Source organism: Asterias amurensis, chromosome 2, assembly GCF_032118995.1.
Source record: "Asterias amurensis chromosome 2, ASM3211899v1".
Classification (NCBI taxonomy): domain Eukaryota; kingdom Metazoa; phylum Echinodermata; class Asteroidea; order Forcipulatida; family Asteriidae; genus Asterias; species Asterias amurensis.
The window spans coordinates 5,713,133-5,727,931 of record NC_092649.1 but is presented as its reverse complement, the minus strand read 5'-3'; the positions used below and the strand labels follow the sequence as shown (position 1 = coordinate 5,727,931).

Here is a 14,799-nt window from a genome sequence, read left to right as displayed (position 1 = left end):
ATTCTAGTCTACAACGTAGTAGCCTGAACGTCTGACGAGTGTGGTTTGACCTTTGACCTCTCATAGAGATACACGCAAATTCTACACCAGCATTACAAGCAAGTACCGTATCCACCATGCATGTACTGTATACAAACTACCACACACGTGGACACATACGTGCAGACGACCGAAAGTAAGCTTTCCATATCTGTGTTTTGATTGGCCAACCGAGGTGAGTCAGACCAATCAAAACAAACCATTCTACGGTAGCTTTCAGTCACTGCATTTATCCAATGTATCATTATACCCAATGGAATCGCTGGATCTGAATAACAGGGGCCCAGTCTAACAACGTAGGTACAGCGCAAAATGACAATATCAGTTGATTACAACGATGAGGGCGCTGTTTCTTCTTTAAATACAGTAACTGCGTTCAATCAAGGGCAAGTTCGATCAGCGACCATTTGTCAACCACTAATCAATGTTTTTTGCATGACATACATCCTGGGTACCAGGCAAAATCGCCCAATGGTCGACAATAGTCAACTTTAGTCCCTTGATAGAACTTGCCCCTAAGTTATAGGTTTTCTCGGTCAATTTCGGCAAATGAGCAGCCAATTTAACCACCAAGCTATTCTATTTCGCGCGAAATCGAATGCTACTCAAAAGGGTCATTCGATTTCGTTTTATGATTAGTCAAATGTAATGTTGCGTCATTCAACTAAACAAAATAATCATTCAATTAAACAATTCATCAAAGCAGCATTCAAATTCGCAGACGCTTCTTCAGGCGTGTCACGAAAAAGAATGACGCTACGCTAAATTGAATGAGTGCTAAAGGAATTTGACTCGACTCAAAACGAAATTGAATGGCCGAATTCTGAATTTGATACGCAGTAACAACTGGAGATGCAAAACAGCTTAAATTCGAACCCATGAAAATGAAATTGACTGCTCATTTGCCGAATTTGACCCAGAAAACCTATATATTCACTGCACTGGCGGCGAAGCAGGAGGCCAAAAAGAACATTTACAAGTAAAAATGGTTAATATGTAATTACTAATATCGAATCATACTGAAACTAGTGTTCGGTTTAACCAACGAACCAAGCTGACGGACTAGTATGTGGACTTTTGGGTGAGTGTTCGCGTTTGTGGTTGGTCTATACAACAAAAGGGGTGGGGTCTGATTTGCCAATATTGAGAGACTTGATGCAATCTAAAAATGTAGTAGAAACATTTTTAGGCATTGTGTAAATCATTGGGAAAGTCATTAAATTCGCATTATGAGTACAAAGGACTACGCGTGCAAAACACATCTACAGAGTGAATAGCGTAGAATATAATATTCTATTATAACACACCTCTTGCTTGTTCCGTGTTCTGGTTGGCTGAAACACGGTCACGTGGGATGAACTAATATAGTCTAGTGTTCTCGCGCGCGTGTTTGCGGGAACTAGTACCCGTCTTTGAAAATAGTGCCCGGTTACAGCGCCCCCTCTTGACTTGAACCGTGAACTGCAACTAACTACAAAACTTCCTGTCTTTTCCAAATTTCTGTTCTTATTTGACATTTAAGACCGAGCTATGATATAAAACACATATTGACTGGCATAATTTAGTAACTTGTGTACGTCTATTCCCCCTCGGGCCTGTGAGTGACCAGAAGAGGGCCCTTTACTTACTTCGGCCTCGGGAAATAGGTCCCTTTTCTGGTCACTCAAAGTCCCTCGGGGGAATAGACGTACACTATAATTCCCCCATTGCCAGTCAATATGTGTATAATAGTCCCTCTTTTCGTGTATAATGTGTTTTCCTGGCTAATGAAAAGAATGGCTGAATTTGAATCCATGTAGCCGAGACTTAAAGCAATCGCACAACATCGGTAAACAGTAATTGTCCAAAGGCCCACACTTCGTGTATCACAACTTTTATATCAAATAACAAACCTGTGAACATTAATTATAGGCTCAATCGGGTCATCGGAAATAACGGGAAAACCAACTCTTGTTTCCGCACGTTTCGCCGTGTCATAACATGTGTTTAAAATAAATCCGTTATTCTCGATTATTATCGAGAATTGATAATTGTTTTAGTTAATGTTTTCTAAAAAAGTAAAGCATTTCATGGAATCGACCATCACCTTCTGTAAACCCTGTAAAGTTGTTTGTTAACTTTTATTTTTTGTTCTGTTCAGAAGGTGTCCACTGGCCTTCAATAAGTTCAGCTGGAAGTGGAAGAGACAAGAAAATCTACACACGGATTTGTTTATACTTTTAATGTTTTTGGGGAAAAAAATACCAAAGATAATTGTTCAGTCAAAAATAATTGAATACAAGTCTATGTCGCCCACCCCCCCCCCACCAATCACCAGATATCCGTCTTGCATTCACGCCTATTTAAACAAAAAACAAAGCCCAATGAAATAACTTGAACCCGCTTTATATTTAATAGTTTCAAACAAATGTTGTTGTTTTATCTTGTTTAGATGTTTCACCGCTCTATCCGACCATTGAAGTTGAAGGTATTTCTCGATTGTGAATGGTGTATTTGACTCTCTCTGGCTGAATGAAGTTGAAGGTTTCTTTGGAGTGTGTGGTATTGGTTTTTCTGACGATGTGGAGTTCTACAAAGGATAGGACAAGATCTTGGGAACATCGAATGGTAAGAGAAGATCTAACCCAGTTATCTCCTCATTATTTTCTGCTATGTACTTGTCGATGTTGTCAACTTGTGTTACTATGGTGATTGTCAACAGTTTCTCGTCAATTATTTCCCCTGTTTGGCATATTGGTCGTGGCCAGTGATGCCTCTTTGTTAGGTTCGGATCTCATTTCATTTGGAAACAATGTTCAGGGGAAGTCTCAACATTGACAAGCTCTACATATTGACATGTTTAATTTATTAAAATGTCATAAAACAAATTATAACATGACATTGTGTTAGCATCTGAACCGGTTTGGTCAGATCTAGCCCAGATGGTATCATCAATTGGCTCAGACCAAGCCAGGGCTTGTCACCTCTGATCGGCCATGGTTAGCTCGGATGTATATGTTTTTATTAGAATTGTTAACCCGTAAAACTTGTCCGTATAATGCGTCTTTAATAGACCAAGCATTGTTAAACAAGCACATTTGATTTGCAGTCATTTGAAAATTCAATGTGGCTCTCTAAACCAAATGATCAAATTTTGTTTTATAATAAGTTTATTAGGTTCAAATACTTTATCCTGAAAACATGGATATAGACACCAACACCAAGTTTCTGTGAGGCTCGTAGACCGACAAACGGACAAAAATGCTTTTGATTTGCGACCATTTAGCACTTCAAAATTGCCGCCTTAACCAAATGAGTTTTTCCTATTGGGTTCATTGACCCTGAAAACACTTAGTATAGACACTAACACCAAGTCTCAATGACTCTCACATATCAAGAAATAAGGCACAACCGAATAACCATAAATGGAGTTCAAAGCCTGTAAAATTTTGCCTAAATCAAATGATTTTTCATTAACACATTATTCTTTATTTTGGATGTAAGACCGAAACCAAGCCATTGCGTCCCCACCCTCCTGTGTTTTTAGAAACAAATTGATTTGGTAATAGTTCACTTAATATTGAATGTTTCACAAAGACAAATTGTTTGATTGTGAACTACATTTTAACATAGAGAAATAATCAGCAGCAAGCTGTCAGACTGGACATTAAACATCTGCCCTGTGCAGTAACCTAATAATTATAGTTATACATAATTGTTAAAAATAATATTGACTTTACTGTCACGACCACAACGACAAAGCTTTATCGTACATTTGCCCGTTGTACCCTTTTTAGACATAGACCTTTTCGCAAATACTGGGGCGCGCGCGTAAAGCTTGGAATTAGATGCATTGTGGTCTAGCTGGTAGCAAAATTTGATTCATATCTATCCCACAATGCACCTCATTCAACAGTCTGCGCTTGCGCATTGGTATTTGCGATAAGGTCTATTACTCAAGTCCCAATCCAGTGATAATCCTTTTATTTTTTAGTCCCATCGCCTGACGCAAGAAAACGGTTGCGCTGCAGCCGTCTCCCAACCTCTGTGTTTGCTAGTTGGCACAATAATTATGCTCTAGGGACCTCTCGCACGAGAACTTGACTTGAACCAAGTCTATTATACCATTGGCTTACATGACCATCAACTCAGCTGTTAAACTCTTCAATGATACATCAAAGCCGCGAGGTCACTTGATAATTCGAGATTAGGCCTACATGATTGTCAGTTGAATGAACAAAGAATACCCACATATAAGCCTATAGATCTTATGCATTGACGTCATCCAGCCGCCATCTTAGAGGAAAAACGGTGACGAAACAATTGAGACGCACAGATTTGTACGCGCGGCGCACAGTATTGGCCAATGAACAACCTCCTTTTGACCTCTAGGTGAGGGCGCCCTACTGAAATGACGTCATATGCATAAGGTCTATAAGCCATTGTGAAATCATTTTAATTATGGTGGACATAATCAATACTATTTTAGTTTGGGTAAATTTGTCTGTGTACACCCCCATCCATTCAATGCACTGCTGTGGTATCCACTTAAAACTTTCACATACCACAATAAAGGCAGATAGCCTGACATGTTGCGAAAAGGTTTTATTGTGTGGAGATACTTAGCCTAGTATAAAAATTTTTTTTTAGGATTACCCTATAACATGGTAAGTCTGCTGCCACCAAGTGTCACCAAAAGTCACCCATTCGAGCGACAGAGAAGTTGGACTTTTGTTTTTATTCGCAAGGATAAAGACACGTATTTGTTTTACGGAACCAGTGATTTCATTGGATAAACCAACAGTGACGTAAATCTTTCTTTCTAACGTGGTGGGTTTTATTTACGACCGGGACTCGAACCCACTTCTGCTGATCAAACCACTAGGCCATAACTTGCCGAGCGTGATACAAGTTGATGTTTGGCAGATGTACTTGTAGTCCTCGTCTATGTGCTACAGATTAACCCCATGTGTTGGATGACTATTGTTTGTCGAAATTACTTCATAATGTAAGAAATTCTTGAATCGTAAAGTTCGTTATGTGTACACACCAGACTTTTGTTTTAAACAATTTTACGAAGAGATAACAATTCTCCTAATATATAAGTGACATAACGGTGTTTTTTCCGGAGATAAAGTGACAAATACATTAAATGTTAGCTGTGAGTATTACATGTACTTACATTTGCTTTTAACGCGTTAAGGAAACACAACCACGCACTTTAACGGGTGCCAACGTATAAATACACACGATACTTTAAAAGTATATTGCAGTTAAGTCCTATCCATCGGTTTGTCTGCAGAAGCTTGTGTGATGGTCATGGGGTTCTCTATTCCTTCTGTATTATGTCCCAACTCGTCCTCACTTGATTGCATCAAAAGTCCAGTTTTCACGGCTACGTCACTAACTGAAATGTCCTCACCATCGGTTACGGCGTACGCTGGATTGACACATCCAGCGTCTTCGTCAAATTGCTCTGCGCCGCCCAATTCTAACCGGCTTGGTCCAGAATAAACAGCCTGTATTTCAGTCTCTTCAGGCGGCTCGATGGTAGCTTCCGCGTCGAGTAGTTTGCAAGGTTTGTTTCGTCGGCGGCTGATGGAAACACCAAAAGTCAGCATAGATCCGACAAAGAGGACGCCCCCACCGATGAAGTATGCGACATCATAACTAAGAAGGTTGTCATAAACAACACCTGTAAACATAAATAAAATGAAACATGAGAAATTAATAGATGAGCACCACAAGATGCCTAAGTGCATGACAGCATTTTTTGTAACGTTTTTTTGTTAACAATTAATATTATAAGGTGTGATCCATGGCTACACGGCAGTTAACGGTTGTATGGCTTCTGACTGGCACCACCGAACAAAGATATTGACAAAATAGGGACACCGCCAATATGCTATAGATAGCTCAGTTGGTAGAGCGCCGGTGTGACGGTTTCAGTCTTCCGCCGTGTTCAAAATAATACAGGTTCTTTGTTCGTGATTTGTTAACTGCCTTTCACCTCAGTGGATACTGATTCGAGTCCGTACAACTGATTGTATGGGATTTCACACTTGCCACCCCCCCCCCCCCAACATCATAAACTTGTTATAAATATTTGGTTTTTAAATGAATTTAAATAATTATCGGCTTAATGCACAAGCTTGCTCAGGGAACCATACTCTTATGCTTTGCTTCTGTATGGGTCCCCCACAGTTTCACGAATGTCCATGCTTATTATTCATTCAATTAATCTTATCAAACAACTATTTATTACATTGCCTATGATTTGATACTGATTGTGAATTTGAAACTGTGGAAACAAAGTTGATTGATAAAATTGTTTACCCTACCGGTTACACTGTGCGGCACCTTTGAACACGAATATCTTTGTTTTAAATTTGGTTGTGGAGTAACCATGGTATTTGATTTTTTTTTCTTTCTTTTTAAATTGAGGAAAAATAATTTGTTGTCTCAGTGATGAGCCTTCTCCGTTAAATATGATTTATTATTATAAAGTTGGTTGTTGTCATGACCGATTTAGATCCGATTTGGTGGCATGCATCGTTTCAGTGGAGTGATGATGCAGACTGGATTTAACAGCAGTGAGTCCGCCTTGTCTTACGAGTTGAGTTACAGCGAAGACGGTTTAGAGTGGTTCAACTATGATCAGGTAAGCCAAGCTGTTGTTTTAAAGACACTGGGGTGGATTTCACAAAGAGTTAGGACTAGTCCTAACTAAGAACTAGTCCTAGGAGATATGCAAACTGCATGGATAGTCCTAAGTTACGACGAGTAACTGGTCCTAACTCGAAATAAGACTAGTCCGACCTCAGGACACCTTTAGTAAATGCCAAAGACCAGTATTCTCACTTGGTGTATCTAAACAAAAGCACAAAATAACAAAACCCGTGAAAATTTGAACTCAGTTGGTCTTCGAAGTTGCAAGAGACCAATGAAAGAAAAAAAATCTCTTGTGAACTCAAATGGTCATCGAAGTTGCAAGAGACTAATGAAAGAAAAAAACTCTCTTGTGTGCTTTCATCAGCCTAAAATATTTCAGCTGAAGATGTTTTTTTAGTTGAGTGAGAAGTTACCTCTTTCCCCAAAACATTAGTGGGAGCCGTCTCTCAGAATATTTTATACTATAAACAGGTTTCCATTGCTCTGTTACCAAGTAAGCTTTTATGGAAACTATTATTTATGGGTAATTTCCAATAGTGTCCAGTGCCTTTAAAGGTTTTAGAGCATTCCAAAGACAGTTTCATCTACTCTCATATTGACACATTTTGTTCTGACAATCACTAAAATTGTCATTACAAAGTCCAGAAAACACCATACTTGATCTTTGATTATAGTTTCCGCAAAAGGGTCCCCAAAGTCATGGATCCCACTCACTCCTTTCTTGATGTTTTTTTGTTTATTTTTCATACGAAAATTTTCAGGTTTTCGAGAACGATTTCAACTACACCGAAAACGTGACGTCGTCTCTGAACATCATCCCCCTACCGTTCAACGGCGCGTTTCTCCGTATACGTCCCCAGAGCTACCCGGAGAATACATCATTCCCGTTGATGAGATTTGAGCTGCTTGGATGCAGACGATCTGTTACTATTGACCTGGCTGGTAAGATTGTTATTTCCCGCCACATGTTTCAGTTTCACACACAAATATTTCTTCAGACAAATATGACAATATCTAATTTGTATGGCTGCTGGACATAACAAAATTAATTGTTCCTGCATATTTGAATAATAATTCTGGATAGCTTAGTTGGTGTATTGCCGGTATGTCAATCCAGTAGAGGTCCTTGATTTAAAATCCTTGGGCCAATTTTATAGAGCAGAATTTGCTCAAGCACAAAAATAATTTGCTTATTTTACACATGTCACTGGCCAAAATGTCATGCCCCACACGTTGCTTGTGACTATTATCTTACTTGTGTATACTTAGCATAACAGTTTAGTGGAGTCTTGCATATGGCTGGTAATCTATTTTCCTGAGCAAAGATTTTTTTTTTAAACTTCAGCAAACGTTATTCTTCGGCAGCTTTATGAAATTGGATCCTGGTCTATTTATATTTTATTTGTAAAACTAAATAAAAAATAAATAAAATGTTAACAAAATAAATTTGGAAGTCATCACACTTTACATTTCCCTTTCTTTCGGTTGCATCTGGTGTACTGTGCGATATTGCCATGTCAGTCATTGCACACGAATGTACAATTGAGTGAAATATTGTGTGAACACGATAGTTTTTCATCGAATCCATTTGTTTCTTTTTCTATTTAGCTGCCTGTCAGACCACAGACTTCCCCGGTAAGTTGTATATTTCAAATGATGTAGAAATATTTTAAAAGCTTATTTTAGCCAGCAAGACGCAGTAATTGTTATTAAGAGTCAGTTCAGGTAAATAGTTGACATAGTTGCTCACGGTCAAAAAATGAATTTTTTTTATACTTTGTTGGTGGAAGGGCCTTGGGGTGCAAGTAAACAAAATTGCATTTTCAATTCTATATATAGCCCGTTGCCATGGTTACGGCTCATTTTGTTTTTTGGCCATTTTAGGCCGATTTTGGGGTCTGAAAAACTGGTTTTTAGCTCATATTTACAACTCCACCCCACCAAAACGCAATATTATTTCAAAAAACCTTTTATATCACTACAAAGTATCATCCTTGGCCTTCCTTGAGAAAAAAAATTATTGCTTTAAATATCACCCTTGTGCTATTTTTGCATCATGCATTAGAGTATGTTTTTAGAACTTGCAAAATCGAAATTTTTACCCTATTTTTGGACCCCAAAATGTCAACTTGCCAGGGGTCTCAGAAAATTTTCCTTTCGTCTGTGATTAGGGCCAACATTGGATCTTTGGTGTCGCTTGTACACAATCAGGCCGGGGTCGATTTCACAACGAGCTAGCCCTAACTTATGACTAGTCCTAGGATATATTAAAAACTTAAGGCTAATCCTAGGTAAGGACGAGTAACTCGTTCTAAAACCACCCCATAACCTCTAACTATCCAAGTGCCTTGTGACTTTATACAAACCGGGGAAGTTTAGGCCAGGAACCCTCTCGGAGTGCACAGTGAAAACAATTCCAATTCAATTTATTTCACCAAACATTTATTATACGGTGGTGGTTACAAACTTGTACATGTTATTAACATTTCTACTATTAAGTAGGTGTGCATAATGAGTGTCACAAAATAAACGATGCAAAAAAACAAAAACATCTTTGAAAACATTGTTTCTCTGGAGTTCAGAATTGAAGACACCACTTTTTATACCCAAGCAAACTTTTCACAATGTCGCAAACATGTAAGGCTACTGTGAACGATATGTTTGAGTTGGTAGAGTGCTGGTACTTTCATCTGGAAGTCGTTGGTTCAATTCCCGCTCTAGTCTTAGAGGTACTGTTGGTAACTACTCAAATAATTATTAGCATAAAACCTTACTTGGTACCGAGTAATGGGGACATGTTGGTAGTATAACACATTGTGAAAAACAGCTCCGTCTGAAGTAACGTAGTTTTTGAGAAAGAAGTAATTTTCCACGAATTTGATTTCGAGACCTCAGAAATAGATTTTGAGGTCTCGAAATCAAGCATCTGAAAGCACACAACTTCGTGTGTCAAGGGTGTTTTTTCCATTATTATCTCGCAACTTCGACGACCAAATCAGTTCAAATTTTAACAGCTTTGTTATTTTATGCATATGTTGAGCTACACCAAGTGAGAAGACTGGTCTTTGACAATTACCAATAGTGTCCATGTATTTAATGTTTTCAAATCTATTTTCTGCTTCATTTAATGCCAATGTGCCATGATGAATAATGTATTTTAAAATGTGCGGCTTATAAATCCATCCTTTCAGATATCGATAATAACGTAGCCAGTATCATTGCCTTGGAACCTGACACGATGGAACTCTTCGGGGTGTCGCAAAACAGACGAGCGATCATGCGCAGTGGAGACCTTGGCGTAACGTGGTCCAGTATGGAGCCTGAACGGTACCTGGACTTATCGAGTAAAGGATACTTGATGGAGATGTCGAGGGTACCGTTTGTTGAGGTCTCTGATGTTCCAGATATTGTCATGGCAACGGAGGGGAATAATGCATTCTTTGAGTGGGGAGGTAAGTTTTTGAGTTTACGCATTATTTAAAAAATAATTCAAGTATCAATTTTTCAAGGACCAGTCTCATCATAATAAAAATAATACGGGAATTTATATTGCGCAGTGACCTATTTAATTATACTCTACTGCGCATTACAGGCAATGCAAAAAATGCAGAGAAAACAAATAAAAAACAAAAACACAAACAGATTAAGAATGAATCAGACAACTCGTGCCATACAGAAAATGGATTGCAAACTGTAATCATCGAGTCTCAAGAAATTATTAAACCGAAGCCGGTCATTTTATTTTTTGTCTTTTCGGCATGTGCGCTAGGGCATTTTAATGAGGGCGAAGACATTTCTTTTTGTTATTTTTTCTTCTTAAAATGCTCTATCGACGATAGGCAGCAATTTTAAAATGTTTCATGTGTCCAAAAGGGTAGATATATTTGGATTTAGATATAGAACACATCAAGAAAATCTCTCGCGCCGCAGCCTTTGGAATATTCAAAATTTGAAAACTTTGTCAATACCTCCACAGAACGTCTCGTCAACGCACTAGTCACCTCCCAACGCACTATTCACCTCCCATCTTGATTATTGTAACAGCCTCCTGATAAATCTCCCTGCTTCTCATCTCGCCCCAAAATACAGCAGCTCGCCTCATCACTCGGTCCAAAAAGTTTCAGCATATCACCCCAGTACTTCACTCATTACACTGGCTCCCCATTCCCCTTCGCACCCAGTTCAAAGTTCTTCTCCTCACCTACAAGATATTGCGTAGCCATGAACCATCATACTTAGCTGAACTTTTGTCTTCCAGAACACGCCCCTCAATCAACCTTAGATCTTCATCGTCATCCCAGTTTGCACCAGGTCCCCGTACCAACACACGATACGGCGATACAACCTCCTCAGTATGTGCCCCCACATTATGGAACAGTCTCCCCTCCTACATCCAGAATGCTCAGACAATTGGCAGTTTCAAAACACAACTAAAAACTCATCTTTTCAATGGTTTCCATCAGTGCCAATGAGATTACAATAATTTTTTTCTCATAGTCTAATGATATTGGTTTCTTCTAAATAGCCTGTTATATTGTATATCTAGTGTACCTTTTGTTTTATTATTGTATATTTCTAGCTTTAATTTTCCCGTTTGCTTACTTATCATTTATATATATTTTTTTGTGAAGCGCTTTTAAAGGAACTTATTTTTAGTATAAAGCGCTATATAAATGTAATTATTATTATTATGATTATATATTCCTCAACACTCTTATTATAGCCAAACGAAAAGAGAGAAGACAATCAAGACATTTTCAGTTTTAGATGTAGGAAAATCCCAGAGAATTGTTCCATGGAAAACTAACGCAGTCAAGTAGGAACTAAAACTAAAAACCCAATCCACTTAGTGCCCAGGTGGGATTCGAACCGGGGTCACAGGTGGGAGGCGAGGCAATACACCACTTCACCAACCTAATTAGCCTGTCGAGGTATGGTGGACAGTATGTACTGTTTGGGTTGGGTGTATACAAAAAAAAACCTAATAGTGACATAGAAAAGTGTCCATAGTACCTGAAAATAGCTAATGGAAAAACACTTATTATATTTTGTCTTTCAGAAAAATAAAGGAAACTAATTTAACTCATAAAATCGACAACAAGTTTTAACTGACTTAACTTTACTTCTGTTTGATTTCAGCGGCTACGGAGGGACTGTACCGCCGAGAAGTGTCCAGTGTAGACGTCAATGCAACGAGTGCATGGGAACTGATCGGTACGTGGGGATTCCCCTGAACATTACGTCATTTAGACTTTGCACTGTCGGTCGGGTAGACTTGTTCGCCGAGACTAAAGATGCAACGCACAGCTTAATTCGGACTGTCTTTTGATGATGGAGAACTGTACAGCCAGATGAATTGACCAATCACGAAGCTCGTTGTTGATGACGTAAGGCCTTCTCGTTTACATTGCTAGCTAATCATGCTTTAAAAAGTGCCAGTAGATTAGTTTTCTATATAAAAAGGTTATTTAGAAGTTGTAAACAATGTTTCGCAGATGCAGATGTTTTGGTAGAAATGTCGTTGCTACCAGGTGTGTTTTAATTGCATGATAGGAACTATTGTTTTATTGAAACCATGGGAAATGAGGGGACAAATTTGTTATTCCTAATATAGATGCAACTTGTTGATATCATTTCACAAGTATTGTCCTTTTAATTTTTAATAAATATTCATTTGTCAAGATGGGTATAGGCATTGCACGTACACTGAATAGTCTTAAAACGTGTTTACTGTGTTTTTAATAAATTAATGTAAAACCAATATACTTAAATAATGCACACAGTTACTTTGCCAAAGCTCAAGAGCAAAAAGGAGATTGTAAAAATTTGACCTTATTTGATGACAAAATCAGAAAAAGGTATGTAATATACAAGCATTTTACTTAAATAAAAATGGGCAAAAAGGTTTGATATATTTCTTATCACTTGCTAAATATTTAAAAAGCCACCACCCAGTTGGTTGAAGGGAAAACCTAGATGACATTAAATTTGATTATTTATTACATTTTGTTTTATTAAAGACTTTGTACATTTCCTGCAATATTTTGTAAATTTGAAAAATAGTATATACATTCAAAGACAATAGTTTCTTATCACAAGCGACTAGCTACTTGGTGTTTTTGCTTATCTTATAAACTTTAAGAACAATTCCACCGCGACTTGAATATAAATCGAGAGTAGACATATTCAAATAAAAGCGTATACAATTATAAAGATTTAAACTAATACGATTGTTGAGACAGTTCCAAAAGTCTAGTGGATCCATTTTGTTTTTTCCTAAATTGTTAATAATATTGACTTGTATCTATTTGCCAAAAGAGAATAATGTTAATGTCGCTGTAATCTCAAAATAATATTTTGGTATTCTAGCAGATTACATTATTGAATGTTATTGAATTAGTATAAATTTTGTTGAAAAGAAAATTGTGTCTTTTTTTCAAAGGGGGGGGGGACACCTATGATTATTTTGTTTTTAACGTAAAGGTTACCGAGAATAAAATGTAATCTTGATTATGGATAAAAAAGTCTTGAAAATTTGATTTGATCTAATTTATTTGTTAAATTATTCATATGTTTGTTTATTTGTGTCGTATAAAAGACGTAGGCCAATTTCTGTTCCACAGATACCCTGTACTAAAGACGCTCGATTATCAGAGGTCGCAGCGAACGCAGGGTTCCACTTGCCGCCAAAAGTAACCTCAGCGTACCTCGTCAGACTCTGATGAGCATAGGCCTATAGCTAGCACAATATACAAACCACAGTGATGATTTAAAGACACTGGACACTATTGGTAATTGTCAATGACCAGTCTTCTCGCTAGGTGTATCTCAACATTATGCACAAAATAACAAACCTGTGAAAATTTGAGCTCAATTGGTCGTCGAAGTTGCGAGAGAATAATGTAAGAAAATACCCTTGTCACTCAAAGTTGTGAGCTTTCATATGCTTGATTTCGGGACCTCAACATTTAGTTCTGATCATGAGGTCTCGAAATCAAATTCGTGGACAATTACTTCTTTCTCAAAAACTACGTAACTAAGCTAAGTTATAAATACATTTTTTATTCTTTCTCACTCAATTCCTAATGCTTCCCTGCGCTAAAGCTTTTGCTATTGAACAAACACAATACACCCTTCGATACAGTACCACAGCACAGAAACATATTTTTGTGTTCCTTCTGGAGTTTCTAAGCATCTTAAATCCTTTGGCATTCCTATGTGCAAATCTCTTTGTTATGCAAATGAAGTTTGCGCGTTTCTTGTACTTTAGTACAGCTGTTTTTGACAATACCGAATGGGGAAAACATTTACCGTACACACGATACAACGGAGAGGACACGGCATGCGGTTCTACACGTTGCCTGTCTGCTAAAGCAACTTTCCCTCTTTCTTTCTCAATCAAAACCTATGCATACCCTCAATGCTCAGTGAGTTGGCCTTTGTTTAAACATTTAAGGATTCGGCTTGTTATATCATTCGCCTTGGAGTTGAGTACTGAACAAAACAACAATAATTGTTAACATTGATGTTGAGCTTGAACGACCAGAGGTTCCAGGAACGGGGCCTTAGGTTTATATTGAAGACAAATGTGGAAGTTACTCATCACATTGGTCTTGATTTACTGTTGAGCTTCCAGTTGCTTTGAGTGCTCCATTTTGTTGGTCTTTAATCTCACTGGTAATCTGGATTAGTGACAGCAGGAGGACATTCACTTTGGAAAAGTTTATTGGCGAAGACGGTACTAAACACCACCTAGAAGACTCTAGCCCGCCGTACCAGAGCGGTGTTACACCGCCTGCCGTACCAGAGCTGCACCGCTCATGTAGCCGGGAGCAGAGCTGCAGCACCCGGCACCACAGCGAGGACGGCTGCTTCCGCTGAGTGTTCAACCGACGGAACAATGGAATGTGTACCGCTGCAATAAATTTACAAACCTGAAGGGTAAGAAACTTATTGGTTCAATACGAATTCGTTGCCACAGTTCAATTCTTTGAATGAAAACTTAACTTTGTCATTCTAAGCTCAAACAGCTCGGTGAAAATATCCTTTAGGCTAGGGCCTACTCTCAAAATTACTAGTAAAGATATTTTCTTGATGAAAGAATTATAA

General features: G+C 38.1%; 1 protein-coding gene across 1 annotated transcript; it reads left to right on the top strand.

Moving 5' to 3' along the window:
• The first annotated feature begins 2,574 nt into the window (after positions 1–2,574).
• LOC139954404 (uncharacterized) lies at positions 2,575–13,178 on the top strand. The gene is made up of 6 exons (XM_071954192.1): positions 2,575–2,646; positions 6,551–6,679; positions 7,452–7,632; positions 8,299–8,325; positions 9,882–10,142; positions 11,830–13,178. The coding sequence occupies exons 1-6, from the start codon at positions 2,599–2,601 to the stop codon at positions 11,922–11,924; spliced, it is 741 nt and encodes a 246-aa protein (XP_071810293.1). The 5' UTR covers positions 2,575–2,598; the 3' UTR covers positions 11,925–13,178.
• Positions 13,179–14,799: the final 1,621 nt, after the last annotated feature.

Coding starts and splice junctions, on each gene's coding strand:
- LOC139954404 (XM_071954192.1), top strand. CDS start 2,599: ATGTGGAGTTCTACAAAGGATAGGACAAGATCTTGGGAACATCGAATG. Junction 6,680..7,451: donor AGTGGTTCAACTATGATCAG/GTAAGCCAAGCT, acceptor GAAAATTTTCAG/GTTTTCGAGAACGATTTCAA. Junction 7,633..8,298: donor TGTTACTATTGACCTGGCTG/GTAAGATTGTTA, acceptor TTTTCTATTTAG/CTGCCTGTCAGACCACAGAC.